Raw genomic sequence first — 18,206 nt, 5'->3', positions numbered from 1 at the left:
TGTTGGGATCCTCATGTGCATAACCACCTGCTCACTATACATCATCCTTTGTTAATCCCTCTAAACTAAACACTGCCTTTGACATTCTAGAGGTTACTAAAGGTTATGGATTGTTTTCTTGGCAGACTCTTTGATTTTACCTTGTGGCCAGTTTATATTTAGATAAATTACCTTGTTACAAACTGTACCTCTTGTTCCTTCAAAGTATTTACTGTACAGCATTAGAGAATAATACGTGCTTCTGTTTCCTGTTGACTACTAATAGACGTGAAGGTCCTCCTAATATAATCTGCTTTAACAACATCTATTAATAACGCCGTCACAGGAACACTATTGCTGTTTTTATCCAAATATGTTGCTGAAACAGGTTTAACTGCATTCCAAGTCTCTTCCTGTTGATGTGAAGCGTCTTGTTTATGAGCTTGTCTCTGTTGGATCACATAAATAATCATCTGCTAAATCTGCAAAATTTAAAACATGCTAAAAAACAAACTTATTTAAACATGACTGTGGTCTCAGACGTGCCTGTAGCTGCAGAGTGTTTCTGATTATCACTGCTCTCACGCCGGCTGCAGCTCAGACTTCAGAAGAAAATCCCCCGTTTGGGAATGAGACTAATGTATTATCCAAATGTAAATCCTATGACTCGTCTCAAACCAAATTTTTCCACATTTTCAGAGTAGATATTCCATCATTGAAGTCTTTGAATTGAGGTTTTTATTTTCCTGCAGGAAAAAATGAGCCTTCTAAGAGGACAGATAGTTTGATGTTAAGTTTAGTTGTAGTGTCTCAAGTTTACTTTAAATCCAATTTTGAATATCTACAACAAACAAACATGATTCAGAAGAAGATAAGGCAGAACATAGATTTGAAGAAAGGATTCATCTGCATGTCTTTTGGCATTCATTCAATAGAAGCAGAACGATGATACGATTTAATTTTCACACACAGAAACATCTTGACTTTGTGTATTTAATGCCTTTGATTCTTTTTAGTTGGGACACAAATTGGTGAGAGTCAACAGTGTTTCCATAAAAAAGGCGTCTCTATTTATAACCTCTGCAACTTCAAGCATGCTATGAAGACAGTCTTATATGGACTAGGGATGGGCATTTCAAGCCAAAATACTATTCGATAATCATTGGCATCTATTTGATGATTATTCTAATAACCCCCCCCCCCCCCCGCCCACACACGCACACGCACACGCACACGCACACGCACACACACACACACACACACACACACACACACACACACACACACACAGGTGCTGCTAGTAGCGAGCACTGACTGCGTCTGTCTTGATCATTGTGTCGATGTTTCTGTGACCTGGCGTGGCTAATGTTTTCTTCTTCTTCTGTTACTTAATGCGGTTAGCAAACAGCTTTAAGATGCTCTACAGCCACCGTCTGGCGTGAACACCATATTACAACCAGGCATCGGTAAAAAAAGATGAAAATTTTACTTTTAAAATGAGAAAATATTCAAAGTAATTTTTTGATTTTTACAAGTTGAAGAAATATTTTATATATATATATAATTTGAAAATCATTGCCCATCCCTAATATGGACATCTGGCATTTTGCGCTGCTATGACGACTGTCTTATGTTTCATGACTGGGTTTACTTCCTGCTAAATTGAAGTTTGCAGTTACAGGTAACTCAATAAACGCTGTATCAAAGCTACCACTAAACAAGATGAATTCTTAACACCCAAATCAGACGACAAAGGACTTTACAAATACATGTTCTTATACAACAAATTATGGCTTTTTTTGTAATAAGCATATCACGTCTTCAACCAGCATACATGTTAAGATTTAACAGTCCTGTCAGTTAAGTTAGCACCGTGGCTGAAGTCACAGTGCTACATGTGCTGAAGCAGTAACCTCTTGTGCTTTAAATTAAATCAGTTTGGAAGTAGTAAAAAACCGCAGCTTCTCGAGGGTCCACTTTAGCCAGGAAACCCTGTTAGGCCTCAGATTAAAACGTCCATTTTTATAGCAGGAACATAATTACAGACCCGTACAAAAACAGTTTTGGTCTACGTAGCCCATTTTCTATCCATATAAATTATAGAAGAGGTGAACATTGTTTTTAAGATATTAAGGTTACAAGTTCTGCATGATTGTGCATTTTAGGGCTGTTTTAGGGCATTTTAGTAGCTGTCTTGTCCAACAGGCGGACACGTTGCAGCTGTTAGCTGGGGAGTCAGGGAGGCCAAAGGCTGGCCTTAAACAGCCTCTTGCTTGGGTGACCAATTGTTTGGTTCCCATATGGTGACTCTCGTTGGGCTTTAAAACACTGGGTGACGTCACTGAGACTACGTCCATGTTTTATACAGTCTATAGTGAATGGAGGGTCATGTGGGTGTGTTCAAATCCAAACTAACGCAACATTATGCCCTTCCAGGCTTGTCTTTTCCCAGTGGGTCTCAGTTTCACCGTAAAAAAAAAGCTGCACTGAGGCTTACTAAAGAGCTATGAGCCCTTTAATAGCAGATTTTTTTTTTAAATTGCTGTTTACAGGTTAACAGGTTAAAACTTTGCTTAAAGGGTAGCATCATGATGCAGATTTGTACACAGTAAAATAAAGGCTGTATCATGAGGAGAAGAGAGAACAACCTTTATAAGGTTTGATAGAATGACACCAATTTTTTTAAATATAATTTTAGAACAAATGTGCGTCTTATCTTTGACTCTTTATGTAATTCTGCGGCACAACAAATTCAATCTGCGTCTCTTCTGAACTCAATGTAAGACCAATGCGTTGATTGGATATAAATCACATTCCCTTTTCTTCCACTGAAAGATCAAATGGAGTACAAAGTTTGGCTGAAACTGAAGCAGTTTTTGAGTTGTTTTTTTTTTTTTCTTGGCTGATACTTTTAATTAATTTAAAATCAGCAATCAACAGAATCAGATCTCAAAGAGGGCACCTCAGTGAAAACATAATTCAGGAGTTTTTAAAGGTATACAGTTTTTAACAATGTTTATTTGACCCCCCTGTGAGCTGCTGTGTATACAGTCCTTCGTGGTCTGAGGTGTGAATGAGCTCACACCTGGCTGCTGGTGGAGCAGGAATGTGGGGAGCTCCCACCTGGCTGAGCTCCAGACGAGGTGGAGGGTTTGTGGAGTGGGGGTTGTGGGTCTCTGTCGTCTCTGCCTTGAGGACGAAATACGATCACAGCTGACAAACTGGAATGGGAGGAAGTTTAAACTGGGTGAACAGTTTGTCACATTGTTCACACGTGTTCACTGTTTGTGTTGAAGGAAACTTAAGAGGCAACAAAAACAAGGAAGTCACTGAAGTAAACTCTGCTGCAAGTCTGACTTTAAAGGGGTTTTACTGCAGACTTAAATGAGCTGCTTTCCTGGTTCCAACAAGGTGAACAGTAAATTGTTATGATGTTAAGACCAGAAAGGAAAATAAGGCAAGCTTATTTATAAAGCACCATACATACAAGAGCAATTAAAAGGGCTTTACAGAGTTAAAAACCAAAAACCAAAACAGTAACAATCAACAAAAACATACAGCAAACACTTCAAACATTAAAATTGTATATGCGGCCAGTTATGTTTGATCTACTCTCTCTCTCTCTCTGTACTTAGGTAACTTAACGTACATAGTAAATAGTGTTCGGTCTTATTATTTATTTAAATTAGGAGGGATTATTATAAATTATGCATCCCCCCTCACTGCTCTGAAGTCTGTAACTTGCAGAGTCTTACTGTCCCACCGGACACAAAATCACAACTGATCTTGTCTTAACCGAAATTAACCTTTAATTATTCGATTCATCTCAGATCTTCTTCCCAAAGATTAAGACTCACACATTGAATCTTTTCTGTGTCGAGTCGCAGCCCGAAGCTGGTTCAGACCTCTTGACGCCCCCCGCAGGGTGCCCGTATGCCCAACATTTAATTGTAGATCCAATATCAGGTTAATTCCATTACGCCATACCTTGTCAGAAAATGGAGCTCCGCCTGCAAGCTAGTTCAGGCAGACATCTCAAGCTGCGCTCATTCATACTGACACGTCATCAACCTCCCTATCAGCTGATCTCAACATCCTCATTGGTGGTCTATTTAAGCTGCAAGTCTCCCTGTCTCTGCCTCTGCTTTGCAAGTGATCCTGCTGTCCTGCTCAGTGCTGTGTGAAAACTTTGTACCCACCTCCTCCCCGGCATCCACCTGGGGGCTCCGAGGGGGTTAGTCCTATCTCATTGCTCCTAAATGTCTGCATTTAAATAATCTATCATGAGTAATGAGGTTCGGAGCCCATATGCCAAACACAATACTGTATGCTGCAATAAACTTTATCTTAAGAAAACGTAAGTTGTCTGACTGAAATATCCATTTTAAAATATGACATTAAACGTAAGCATTGAAACATAAACATTTTCTTATCTAAGATCAAGAAAGAAAGAAAGTAAAATTAGTTAAACAATGTCATTAAAACTCAGTTTGTTAAAAGAAATGAAAAGTTTGTGGTTACAGAAATAAAAACTATGGTTGGAAAAGTAGTTTGCATCCATTTAAGGGGTGGAGTAAGCAGCAAAAAAGAAAAATGTAAATGTATAAATCAAAAGTGCTTAGTTTTAAAAGTCAGTGTTTCATATTTATTTTAATTTAACCTCATCATATTAATAACAATCCCACAGAGATACAAAGCAGAGAGTTGTGGCCACGACAGAAGCACAATAGAAGTTTCACACAAAGAACAAAAACTAAAACGAACAGAGAGGATAGAAATACAAATAAATCAGTAAATCCATTTAAAAGGTTTGCTTTCACAAATGAACCTTAATCTAGATTTAATAATCTTATGAGTTACTGAAATGTTTCAGGTCAAAGCAACCCTGTGGCTTTTTAAAATCAAGGTTTCTATTCTGGATGTTTGGAAGAAAAAATTATCAATAAAAGGAGAAAATATCAGACAGTTTAACATCGGACTACACTGTCTCTGTGAACTAGTAAAATATCATGGCTGCCTGTGTGCTTTGCTAACAATGTGCTGCTTTTACACATTAAAATGGAGGGTGATTTGAAGTTGCTGCTGTCACCAGCTAGTTTTTACTGTCTGCTGTTTTTGAGCTGTGTATCTCTCTCTCTCTCTCTCTCTCTCTCTCTCTCTCTCTCTTTCTCTCTCTCTCTCTCTCTCTCTCTCTCTCTCTCTCTCTCTCTCTCTCGCGCTCTGCATGTGTGCAACAAAGCAGAGCTGCAGGTTTTACATCTGATTTTCCCAGACGTATGAATTTATAGACACAGTGTCCTCTGCTGCAGGAGCCTGTCTGCCTAATTTTATTACGCCTAAATCCTCACGTACTTGGCATTTTATTTCAGAAATGCGTAAATGCCTATTAATACTTTTGATTATTATTGATTTAGTAGACTGTTAACATTGAAAAATACAAATGCCAAGAATATGCTGGAAAGGTTCCTGTTCAAACTCAACTTAATCTATAAAGCACCTTTCATACATATGAATATGCAGCCCAAAGTACTTCACAAAATAACAGAGACAGAAAACAACAGCAATGGTACAATTATAAAAGGCATGATTATCAATAAAATACTTCAAAATAAAATCAATACAGTAAAATTTATAAAATAAGTAAGAGTGGAAAGAAAAGTTGAAAATAAGGTACAGTTAACAAGATCAGATGAATTAAATAAATAAATGTTAATGCAATGATTATTATAATAATAATAATAATAATAATAATAATAATAATAATAACGCAGTCCTGGGCTAAAAATAAATGACTCCAAATTAAAAGCTAGATTAAAAAAGTAAGTCTTTAGTTTAAAAGAACCAAGAGAGCTCGTCATTCCAATGTCCAGAGGCAGAGAGTTCCATATCTTAGGGCCATAAAAACAGAAAGCTCTCTCTCTTTGTGTGAGACACACGCGGAACATTTAAAAGGGAAACATTCAAGAACCTCAGTGATCAAGCTGGAAGAAAAGATGACAGGAGATCAGTGATGTATGGAGGAGCAAGGATCTTAAGAGCTTAAAAACAAGTACAAGAACTTTAAAATCAAAAATTCTAAAAGAAACAGGCGGCCAGTGCAGAGTTTTAATGGCTTCCTAAACACATAAAACAGGGCATGCTAAGTGAACAGTAAGAGCAGATGTAACTTCAACATAATTGAAAAGGTGTCAGAAATCGAGCAAGATGAGTAGAAAGTAGGGTTGGTACAGCAAAGTATCGCTATATTTGTTTGCATGATAGTATTTTGAATTCCCTGCGCCTCATATCGATATAAATTATGAATTAAAATGCCTCATTCTCCTTTAAAATCCTGTAATCTATGAAATCTGTGCCTGTAATTGTTGCTGTTAAGCCTGATTTATACTTCTGCGTCGAAGAGAGAGAAAACAGAAGTGATCAGGTGACATTAGCCCTTCATATTACAAGTCCACAACTGCGCCATAACGCAGCTACGCCTTTGTACTTTCATATTCATATAGTAGAATGGAGGGTCTTTTGGGTTGTCTTTTCCCAGTGGGTCTCAGTTTCACTGTCCTGTGGCTTACTAAAGAACTATGAGCCCCTAATACCAGAATTATAGGGGGATTCTTTTTTTAACACTGTAATGTTATCTCAAGCTAATCTCAAAGATATTGAGATTACGAGTCTTCCAATGAGAGGCCCAGCTGACTTGATTGACAGGCAAGAACACTGTAGCTGTTGACCAGGAGGCTCAAAGCCCGCCTCTTTACGTCGCAATCGCTCGACAGCAGCAATATGGCTCCCGCCAAGGGTTGGCCTAAAAACAGCGCTTCAGAAACAGATGGGTGACATCACAAATACTATGTCTATTATTTATACAATCTTTGGGTGAAACACAAAGATGAGAAGATGCTTTGGGATTTTTCTTTTAATAGTGCATTGAATAAAATGTTCGATAATTACTCCTTTGCTTTTAGTTGAAGCTTATTCAGAGGCACAGAGACAGCTGATTGAGGCTGCGTGCTTTGAATAACAGAACTTTATTTAGCCCTGTAAGCCTTATCGATCACACTCTGCAGGGTGTGTGCGTCCCAGAGCATACTCGTTTAATATTTGTATGTTTTGAATTGTTTCCACACGCTGGTTGATATTTGAATCATGAAAGAAGACTGGACTGTTGGTATCGTGGGGAGCATCTTTATGCAGCCTGAGAAGCAAAACACAGGGCAAAGAGAGCCCACTGCACCACCAGCTGCAGCTCGTTAAGCTCATTGTCTGAGCACAGTGTGAAAACTGAGGTGCTTCATGGTGCAGCGTCATCTTCATCATCACATCTTTAATCTCACCTGCGGAACACCTCACGTAGAGTGAGAATGATTTCACACATTTACATGATACAGAAATCATTGTTTCATGATGTGATAATTAATATGTTCTGTTAAACTTAAATTATAAGAAATGAGACAAAAGTATCACTCTACCAATGACATTAAACACCTTGCATTCACTGCAGAAGCTGTTTAAAGTACGTCTGTTGTGAAACATGCAGCAAGTGTTTAAGAATAAACAGCAGCTTCATCATGATGCAGAAAACTAACAATAAAGTGATCTTATTGCAGCATTGCATTCTTTTAACTAACACATCAGACCAAATCCAATCTACTTCATTTATGTTGAACATTGTGAAAACACTGATGTGAACCTAAGTGCTGCACAGTGGTTAAAAAAAGCAGAAATAAAACCACAGTAGAACAGAAAGGTATTTTGAGCTCATACCAGTAACCAGTAATAGCCTCCCTCTGATGGTTGACACCGATAACATTACAGATATACTGTTCCTATTTAAAATGTGTAGTTAATGCCACCTGAGCTTAAAAAAGACTGAGGGATGCAGTGGAAAAAATTCAAAACTAAGAAAGTGGTTCTGTCTTATTTCCAGTAAAAACTGACTCAAAAGAAGAAAATGTTGATGCCTTACTTCAAGAAATTTAACAACACATTTTGTCTTACCTCACAGGCAGATTTCTTTACTTATTACAAGTAACTCATGTCTTATTGTTAGCCTGTAATATCTTGTAATAAAACACCCATCTGGACTTCACCTTGTGAAGTTAAATGTCATTCAAAATTACTTTTTTTTTTACTAGAAATAAGACAAAAATATAGACTATAAATAATGGACGTAGTATCCATGACATCACCCATCTGTTTCTGAAGCGCTGTTTTGAAGCCAATCGTCAGCAGCAGCCATATTGGAAATGTAGAACTCAACCAAACTTCTGTCGAGCTAGGGTGAGGTAAAGAGGCGGGGCTTTGAGTCTCCTAGCCAACAACTACAGTGTTCCTGCCTATCAGTCAAGTCAGCTGCGCTTCTCATAATGGAAAACTCGTAATCTTAATATCTTCGAAATTGCCACGATATGAAAAAACTCACTCCGCGTACAGTGTGTTCCTATAGAGAAATGAGCTATCAGACTACACTCGTTTTTTAAACAAGGCTGTAAACATTTTTATTTCCGGAGCCAGCCTCAAGCGGATCCTCAATGAACTGCAGTTTTTAACACTTCCACACTCGCTTCAATTCTTGCAGCTGGAGGTTGCCACTTGGATAGAAAACAGACGCTTTGTTTGAGATTTTTTTTACTGTGTAGTGAGCAATGATAAACATGTATTAATACTCTGCCTGTCAGTGGTCATAATGTTAGGACGGGTTAGTTTGTAAAGTGAATGTTTTTGATTATCTTCTAGGGGCACCTCTCAGTGGGTGGGTTATGTTAGGCAGCAAGTGAGCATATTTTCCTAAAGTTGATGTGGTTGAAGAAGGAAAAGTAAGTTTAAGGACGTGAGCGACTTCAACAAGGACCAAATTATGATGGTTAGACGCCTGGGTCGGAGAACATCTCCAAAACTCTTGTGGTGTGCTCCAAGTCTGCAGGAGTCAGTTAATAGGAAGGAAATCTTGTGAACTGTGTGGTCAGATCCATCAGGAGAGCTACTGGAGCTTAAACTGCTGAGCTGTCAGAGCATCACAACTTAGTGTGTATGGGGCTGTGTTGCTACAGACCAGTCAGGGTGTCCATGCTGATCCCTGCACACTGCTGAAAGACCCCACAGTGGGCACCTGAGCATCACTGGACCCTGGAGCAATGGAAGAAGGTGGTCTTCTGTATACCGTGCTGAAGAGTGGTTTGGATTGTCAAATGGTTAACTGGTTGCTGAAATATAAATGCATTTATGGGCCTCTATCAGAATGTTCTAGTGTCTGATTGATTGGTTTAATTTTCTGTGTAACGGGCCGTTTGGTGTACCAGTTGGGTGAATGCCAAACGGCAGAGAAATGTAGACTCCTTGTTTGTTTGTCTTACAACCTTCAGGAAATTTTGTTTCACTTTGTTTGACAGCTGTAGCTTCATTCCCAAATACATCACCCCTTCTGCTAATATAATAATACATGTAATTTTTTCTGTGTGTTTTTAGGATGAGGTTCTCGCAGTGTCCAGGAAGATGGTGTTGAGGGTGGAGGACCTGGTGCGGTGGTCGTGTGTGGAGCCGGCCGGTTGGAGGAGCAACATGAAGTCACAGATGCTGCCCTGTGGGACGAACGGGCTCCACAAACCTCTGCAGAGCAACGACGGCTTCAACAACAACACTTCTAACAAGATCAGCGAGCCGCTTAAAGACAAAATCGACAGTAAGGAACACCGAAGCACAAAAAACAATCGTCTCTGTTCTGGTTCTCATCTGTAGTACGGTTGTGGTCTGAGTAGTATTTAGCAGTCACATATAAGCAGGCTTGGGTGTATGCAGGCCTGGATGGAGAGCAAAAGCAGGCAGACCACAATCCAATGTAATGTCACTCTGGCTCCCATCATTGGTAATCTATTTTTTAAATCTGTATAAACAGATATCTGAATGTGAAGGTAGCTAACAATCTAGAGGAAAGATTCAAAGTCTGGTTGATGCTGTGCTGCACATTTAGATTTCATGACCTGAATTCATTGATGAATTAATCAGAAGTGATCAATCTGACCTTCATTCAACGAGCAAACATAAAAAAATAGTTTTCTTTTGCTCGTGAGGACAGACATAACAATGACTGACTTCTTATTGTTTAACAAATCTGCATTGTGATATTACTTTAGAAAACTTAAGACTCTGTAATGCAAGGAAATCACAAGAATATTTTTTCCTTTTTTTTTTTCAATAAACAGATTAATACTTTGGCCAATTTTGGTTTTCCTTTGGTTCATACCCTGATTTAAGAACTAAAGAAGCCTCTGTTTCAACTTGCTATTTACAGTGAAACTGAGACTCACCAGAAAGAGATTAGGAAGCACTTTTCCTGGAGATGAATGAACCAAGATATAATGGTTATTTTGCAGACAAACGTATCTGAAACAGGGAATTTAACTCTACTTTGGATCTGAGCACGAGTTCACTTTCTTTTTGATTTCATTCTAAAAAAGGGGATTTGAGTTTGATATATTTTGATTATAGCAACAGGTGACAGGTGTGTTTTTAAGACTAACTAAAAGTTTTACAGATCTAAACCCCATACTTGCCACACATATGGCTCATTGTTATAGCAAACATAAAGGAGGTAAAGTTATTTTTCTGTCGAGCTCATTATTCAAACAACTTGATTTCATGGATAAGCCTCCAGACAAACAGAAAACTATAATGATCCTGTTTATGATGATGAGGTAAGATTTATAACACGCCCTGGTAAATCATCTTGTCTCTTCTCAGACGAGCAGTTGGAGAGTCACGGTATCAAAGTGCTCAGCTACCCCCAGTACTGCCGCTTCCGCTCGCTGCAGAGACGCATCCAGGATGGAGCGAGGGGGGCCGGGCTGCAGGACCCTCACCTGATCGCTCTGGGCGGAATCAAAGCGTCACCTAACACCCGACTGATGTACTGCAGAGACACCTTCAACCACCCGACGCTGGAGAGCGACACCAGCTTCTCCTGGCAGTTCAGTGAGTGATTCAGTCTGAGTCTTTTGGTTCAAGCAGTCAGAGGTAATATATAGTGAACATCTGGTTATGCAAATTAGAATCCTGTCAGGGTGAGCAGGATCCAAGGGGAGGGTCTGGCCCATTGTGCCTTATTTTAACATCTTTGTCCTGCAGGATGTCCATCTCTCAGTCTACGTGGACGACCCCGAAAGAGGAGAGGACGAGACGGCAAAGAATCCCCAACCTCCAGCCAATCAGAGTCCTGGATTGACAGGATGAAGGTTTGATCTTTACGTTTAGTGTATAGTTATGTGTAAGAAGAAGTTTCAGGTTCAGGTTAAAATGATTTAAATTGTTCCCTCAGGAGAACGTGATGGGCAGCGTGGAGGTGGGCTGTGAGGGCAGCTGGCTCCCTCACCCTGAAGAGCAGCTCTTCCTGGATCAGCTCTTCTCCTACATGGACCGTAGCGGCTTGTCCATCCACAAAGTCCCAAACCTCGGATTCAAAAAGAGTGAGAAACTAAATCTGTTCTTTATTTAATTTCAGCCTGTCTTTTTTTCTTTTTACCCTTTTACCTCAGCTTAGGCAAAACGGAGGAGCTAAATCTATTCTTCGTTTTCATGTTAGATTTTTTTTTTTCGCCTTCAAAAAGAGAGTTTTATTCTTTTTTCTTTTTCTCTTTTTCGGTCTTTTGTACTTTCTTTGTTTTTGTTTCCTTTTTTTGTAGTTTTAAAAAATGTGTTTCTGCTCTGTTCTCTTAGGTGCTTTCTTTCTCTCTCTCTCTCTGTCAGCGTTTTCATCTCTTTCTCTTTCTTTTTTGTTTCTGTTTCATTTATCATTCTTCCTTTTTTTTCCTCTTGTCTTTCTTTGTTTCATTTTGTATCATTCTCCCCTCTTTTTCTAAAATCTCTTTATTTGTTCTTTTTAAAATTTTCTTTTTTTTTTCCTTGCCCTAGTTTTCTGGGGTTTTTTTTATCGGTCCCTGTTTCTCTCTCTTTATTTTCCACATCTCTCTGCTCTGTTTCTCCTTTCTTTCCACATTTGTAAGTCTTCTCATTCTGAATGTATCTCTGTTAATCTTTCCTTCCTGTCTCTTCTTCCCTTCCAATTGCTCTCACTTTTATGTAGCCATCTATTATTTTTCTTTACTTCTGACTTTAGTCCATCTTTAGAAAGCTTTGTCCTTTTTTTCAACCTATTACCGTACCTTCTTTCTCTATCGCTCTTCTTCCTTCACCTCTCTCTCTAAGAGTCAAATCAAACAGAGACATTTGACATTTTCAAAATGAAAGAAGCTCACAGGTTCATTTCCTTCCATCTTGCCTCTGAGCCCGGATGAGTCATCGTCCCGAAACTGAAAAGGATAATAACTCATGAAGGTTAACTTCAAGAGTTATGATTATTATTACAGTTTTTATTTAACCAGAATTCAACTATTTCACATGAAAATTAAACCATTCAAATACCAACAACAAACCAAAATGTTTTTTATTTTCTATGAAAACAACAATTTGAAAGACGATCTAAATAAGCATCTTTAAATATTAAAAATAAAACTTTCAGGACTGTTGCAATATTCTGGTATTGATGAAAACAGACTCATTACAAATATTAAATGTTCATGTTGTGCTAAAAATAAGCATACGATTATACAAAGTAACGACTTGGTCCATAGTAGGGGCGGTACTGCTACATGCCATGTGCTGCATGCCATGTGTTACAAAATGGCAGACAGACGAAGAAGAAGAAGCAGCAGAAGAAAGAGCTAGCTAGCCTTCATCCCAGTGTCACTACCACTCTCTTTTCTTTCTTCTTTTTTTGTTTTCTTATAACTTTTTCTTAATTTCTCTGTTGACCCCTACTGTTATTTGTTTCTCTCCTTTTCTTTCTGTGTTTCTCTCACTTTCTTCTTTTCCCTCGTCATGCTCTTCATTTCCTGTATTTGACACTTGTTCATCTTTTAACACTTCTGTTTTTTTTTTCTTCTTTCTCTGGCGTCCCCATGAATTACTGAGTAAACTATTTAATATTCATGTTGTTTTTTCATTAGAAAAACGTACATCCTTCTCTTTTTGAAGTATTACATTCAAAGAGCGGCTTACTAAACCTGACAAAGTAGAAATCTAGAGAAACCTCTGCATGAAGGTGTCCGAGTTAAAGCCTCCTGCCCGGCTGTGTGTTTGAAGACCTGAGAGCTGAAATCATGACGTTAGCTCTGCTTATCTCTGCTGTCGTCTCTGAGGTCATTAAAGTTTCAGCTGATCTGGTTTATTAAGATTAAAGCTGCAGTCTCGCCTCCTCTGTCGGGCTGGAAACATAATAACACAGCAGGGGTTTGATTAATCTGGATTTTATTTTATTTTTACGAGCCGGAAAAAACATCATGTTCAGTCAAAGCTCTCTGCAGATTAGTTTTATCAGATTGTGTTTATATGGTCAAATTGATGCGTTGTATCAGAGTTAAAACCTGATTTACATTTTTATCAGCTGTTTTCATTATTTATATCTCTCTGCTGTTTCCAACCTTCTTCATCCTCTCTGTCCTCAGTCGACCTCTTCCTCATGTACTCTGTGGTCAAGAGGCTTGGAGGATACCATAAGGTGAGTCTCATAACTCTAGTGTTTTAAGCTAAGAACACGTTTTATTGTGTGGAGTTTGTTTTCTTATGGAGAGTTACCTGAGAAGATGACAAATATTACATTTTTTGTGAAGAAAAAAAATGGGTTTATTTTAATTGTTTGTGTGTGATTTAATTAATTAATTAGATTTAATTAAACTAATGAAATTAATTATGAATTAAATACATTACTTATTAGATAAATACAGAATAGATAAATCATAAATAAATACTAATTAAATAAATAACTTGTTAAATGAATACTAAATAAATAAATACTAATTGAATAAATTTATTTGTAAAGGATCATATAAAGTGAGCAGCTGGTTGGAAGCCATTGCAATTTGCATAGCCACCCAGTCACTAAAATAATAAACTTAATCCCTGACATTTAACATTGTAGCTACTTTTACTACCACTTTTTGAGTTACTTTGTAGCTGTTAGCAACTTGGATATACACTCACTAGCTCACTAGCCTGGTAAACTAATGTTTTTGCCACAGTGTCAACAGGCAGAGATGAAATTAGCTTTAATGTCCCCGATTATTGATTTGATATGACGTGTGTGATCAGGTTGTCCCTGTTTGTTGTTGAAAATGAATCTATGTTGCAGATGGGGGTAGTTTTGACCAATCAGGATCAAGTATTAAACGCAGCCAGGTAACACGTCATAAACAGAGCAGTTTTCAGGTTAAACTATCAGACTGGTTTCTCAGCATGTTGCAGTAGATAAACAGACAACAAAAGCAGCTTCACGTGAATGAAAACAAGCGGACAGACAGATAAACAGCATTACAGTTTCAGCTGAGAGCTGCTCTGTTCACAACAAAAGGCTTTTCTTACCCGCTGTACTGCAGTGAGCCTTGCACTGAACAATACTGTACTACACCACATAGTGTTACAGCTCTTTATACACACCGTGGTATGTTTTAATTATTTATATACACTTAAAAATACTCCTTTCTCCTCTGAGGACTTTTAAAGAAAATTAGATTTCAGAACATTTTACAAACATGTTTTCAAACACGCTGTTTGTAATTTCTGTTTCTACGAGTCTCCAGATCATAACAAAACGAGAGGTTACATGACTCAGCAGTTTTCTTTCATTAGAGGTTTTTTGAGGTTTTGGCCTATGTTAATGGAGGTTTCATGTTTGAGTCTTTCACAGAAAGAGATTGATATGTTTTCCTTTTTGTGCTTCATACAGGCAGACGTGTGTTTGTCTGTTAAATGTACCCTATCACTGCTGTTTCAAGTAACCTGTGGTAACCTGTTTTAAAGAAACTAGTGTGTAATGCAGGCCAGGCTGTGTTTCTTTAGAGTCTATTTTAAGGCACCCTTGATAAACAGTTTAGAAAACAGTGTATCATGCAGGTCAGATAGTATCTATATGATGTCTGTGTTAAGGTACCTTAGACCAGGGGTTCCCAAAGTGTGGGTCGGGACACAAATGGGGGGTCTTAAGATGTCTTCCAGAACGTTTTTTTTTTAAGTTATCAAGAAATAGTAAATTTTACCTATTATAGTAAAAAATATGTACAAAATGAGTGGCTAAACTTGAAATAAAACCTTGAAAATAGAAAATGTAATGAGTTTCCTGCCTTTCTTTTTGCCAGATGACTCCTAAGTTTAGTGTTAGTGAACAGTTCATTATCAACAGTATCAGTAGCAGTAGGTTAATTCATAACGGCACAGGAAACACAGCCACATGCTCATATAGGTAGGCTAATTTTCTGCAGAGCAGCTAAATGAAGCCACATTAATTCACTTTGAGGAACAGTGGGAGTTGTGAGTCTTTGGCGCCTATATTTTGGGGGTCACTGGCTGAAAAGTTTGGGAACCCCTGCCTTAGACTGCCTATTTCAAAGAAACTAGTGTGTCATGCAGGCCATGTAGTGTCTCTCAAATGTTAGTTATAAAGTAGCCTGGAGTGTGTAATGTAGGCCAGGAAATGTTTTGTAGAATCTGTTTTAAGGTACCCTGAATAACCAGTTTCATGGTAAGTTGTGTATTATTATGAAGGCCAGATTGTGTCTCTTTAGTGCCTGTGTTATAGGGATGGGTACCGAATTCGGTACTTTTATATTCGGTACTACCGAGTACCGACTCACGTAAAATCAAACGGTACCATGTTTCGGTACCTGAACGCATCCCTGTGACTGTGAGGGAGTGGAAGAGTAGGTGATCTGCTCTCTGCATCTGCGCGGGAGCGCGCCAAACGGAACCTGCAGCTGACGGGCGCGCACACTCACCGCGAGGCAGAACTTCATGAGGATTAAGTTTATTTTATACAGTCTATGGTTGAGACTGACCCTCTCGCTCCGACTACCTAACCCCGTTTATAACCGTTCCTGTGTGCGTGAATGTTCAACAAGTAAGTTGTGTGTCCTGTTATTATAAAGAGACGGAGAACTGACTTTTTCCCGTCCGCAGGCATTCACGTGTGTTAGTTGATAAACTCCTGAAAAAGCAATTAGACGCCACGAGCACGTGTCAGCTAATATATCTAATCACCCATATAATCCTGTTTCTGTTCATTTCACGTTAAATTGAATACATATGTTAAATTAAACAAATTTGAGATTTTTTTTTTAATTAATATTTATTACTACATAAAAACACAAAAGTACCGAAAATTGGTACCGTTGAGTACCAGTACCGATTCCCAGGTACCGGGTATCGGTACCGTATCGGTTCAAATGTGAAAGGTACCCATCTCACTGTGTTATGGTTTCCTAGATTACCTGCGTCATACTAGTTTATCAAGCGAGTGACTTAGTGTCTTGTTACACATGTTTCCAGATACTATATGTTTCATATAGGCAATGTTTTATGTGTTCAACATCTGTTTAGAGAACACTTAATCGTCTGATTGAAGATAACACATTTGTTTGAGAGCTCTTTGTTTATAATAATGATAATAATTTAAAGTACTTATATAGCACTTTTCTAAGTGCTCTAAGTCGCTTTACATGAAGTGCAAAAAACACAGAGGTGGGGAGAAAGTAGAGGTCATATGTTGTAGCTTTTTTGAAGAGGTAGAGTCGGTTTTTAAATGATTGAAGATAGTCAGAGTTGGAGTGGAGTTCCAGAGAGTCGGGGCAGCGATGGCAAAGGCTCTGTCCCCCAAGGTGTGGTGCTTGGTCTTGGTGATAGGGGACAGGAGATTGGCATCTGATGATCTGAGGCAGCGAGATGGGGAGTGGCGTTTGAGGAGGTCGGTCAGGTATGAGGGGGCAGGTTGTTGAGGACTTTGTAGGTGGTGAGCAGGATCTTGAAGTGGATTTGGTGCTGTATGGGGAGCCAGTGGAGGTGATGAAGGATGGATGTGATGTGAGCTCTGGAGCAGAGTGGGTGAGTAACCAGGCAGCTGAGTTCTGGACATATTGTAGATTTTAGAGGTCAGTGGAGGGAAGGCCGTAAAGGATGCTGTTGCAGTAGTCGAGTCTGGAGGTTATTAAGGCGTGGAGGAGTGTTTCTGCAGCAGAGGAGGAGAGAGGAATCTAAGGCGTGTAATGTTACAGAGGTGGACGAAGGATGTTTTTGTTGTTTATCTAAAGTATAGAATATATCATTTTGTACCAGATTAAGATAACATCTGTTTCAAAGTACCTGGTGGTGTCTCCTATAGGCCTCATAAAACCGTCTTAATCCATTTCATACGAAGACGGTAGCATTGATTTAAAAGGGTCCTTTTCAACATCTGACTTAAAGCAGGACTTAAAGAAGCTTTGAGCATCTGTCTCTTGGTTCCAATTAGCATCTGTCTCCATGTACTAATTAAGGACTGTAACAAGTAGAGACTGGCTGATTAATGGCTTATTGATGTAATCAGCATTGGCAGCTGCCTGCACACACAAGGTCAATGACAGCATGTCAAATATAACAGTTACTGTCTAGAGTTTAATACATATTATAAGATAGAGAATTGGCATGCTCTCTTGAAACTACTCAAAAAAAATTACTTGGTGCACTGCTGACCCAAAAAGGAAAAAAAAAAGAAAATGTCAGTATTTACAATACAGTACAAAACTTTTAATTTTAGAAATTGACGGCAGCTTAAAGAAACTTATGCTTTCATCCCTAGGCTTTCATCAGCACCTGAAAACCAAAATATAAATACACATACAGGAAACAGGAAAAAGAAAACCCCTGATTTAAGCCTCTAGGAGACACAGGTTTGCAGATAATGGATCCAATAAGCCTCTCTCTGAAGGAGTTTCTTGTCTCTATCAGGACTCAATCCCCATGAATCTCAGCATGCAAACTCCATGACCAGCAATGTCGAAATGTCTGGTAACAGGGGACTTAGCGTCATTGGTTCTGATGCTACTTTTGTGTTTTGATATGCGGACTCTAAGTTCATGTTTAGTTTTTCAAACATAGCTAAACTCACACAGACATTTCAGAAGATACATTTTTTCAACTTTTTAATAAATATTAATAATGGAGTTTTTTATTGCTTCTGACAAAAATATCAGTCATTTTTCTGAAACTATAGTGTAACCCAATGTCATTTTCCATTCATAAATTGATTCAAATGTATCAAAAACATGTTACTGGCTAAGTTAACCCTGTATATTCAACAACAACAGCAACAGGATATCGTCCATCAGCCAACTTGCTCTCTTATTATCGGCTTTTGAGAAACTGAAATCAGTCATCCA

At 38.5% G+C, this 18,206-nt stretch overlaps 1 protein-coding gene across 1 annotated transcript in view; it reads left to right on the top strand.

Moving 5' to 3' along the window:
* zgc:77151 (uncharacterized protein LOC337153 homolog) overlaps window positions 1–18,206 on the top strand; it is a 56,875-nt gene that overhangs the window by 26,582 nt on the left and 12,087 nt on the right. The window contains exons 4-8 of the mRNA XM_034683525.1: window positions 9,439–9,652; window positions 10,711–10,941; window positions 11,095–11,201; window positions 11,285–11,432; window positions 13,470–13,522. Of these exons, the coding sequence (XP_034539416.1) occupies window positions 9,439–9,652; window positions 10,711–10,941; window positions 11,095–11,201; window positions 11,285–11,432; window positions 13,470–13,522 (753 nt within the window). The remainder of the gene's footprint in view (window positions 1–9,438; window positions 9,653–10,710; window positions 10,942–11,094; window positions 11,202–11,284; window positions 11,433–13,469; window positions 13,523–18,206) is intronic.

Source organism: Notolabrus celidotus, chromosome 5 (assembly GCF_009762535.1).
Source record: "Notolabrus celidotus isolate fNotCel1 chromosome 5, fNotCel1.pri, whole genome shotgun sequence".
NCBI lineage: Eukaryota > Metazoa > Chordata > Actinopteri > Labriformes > Labridae > Notolabrus > Notolabrus celidotus.
This window is presented reverse-complemented; position numbering and strand designations above follow the sequence as displayed.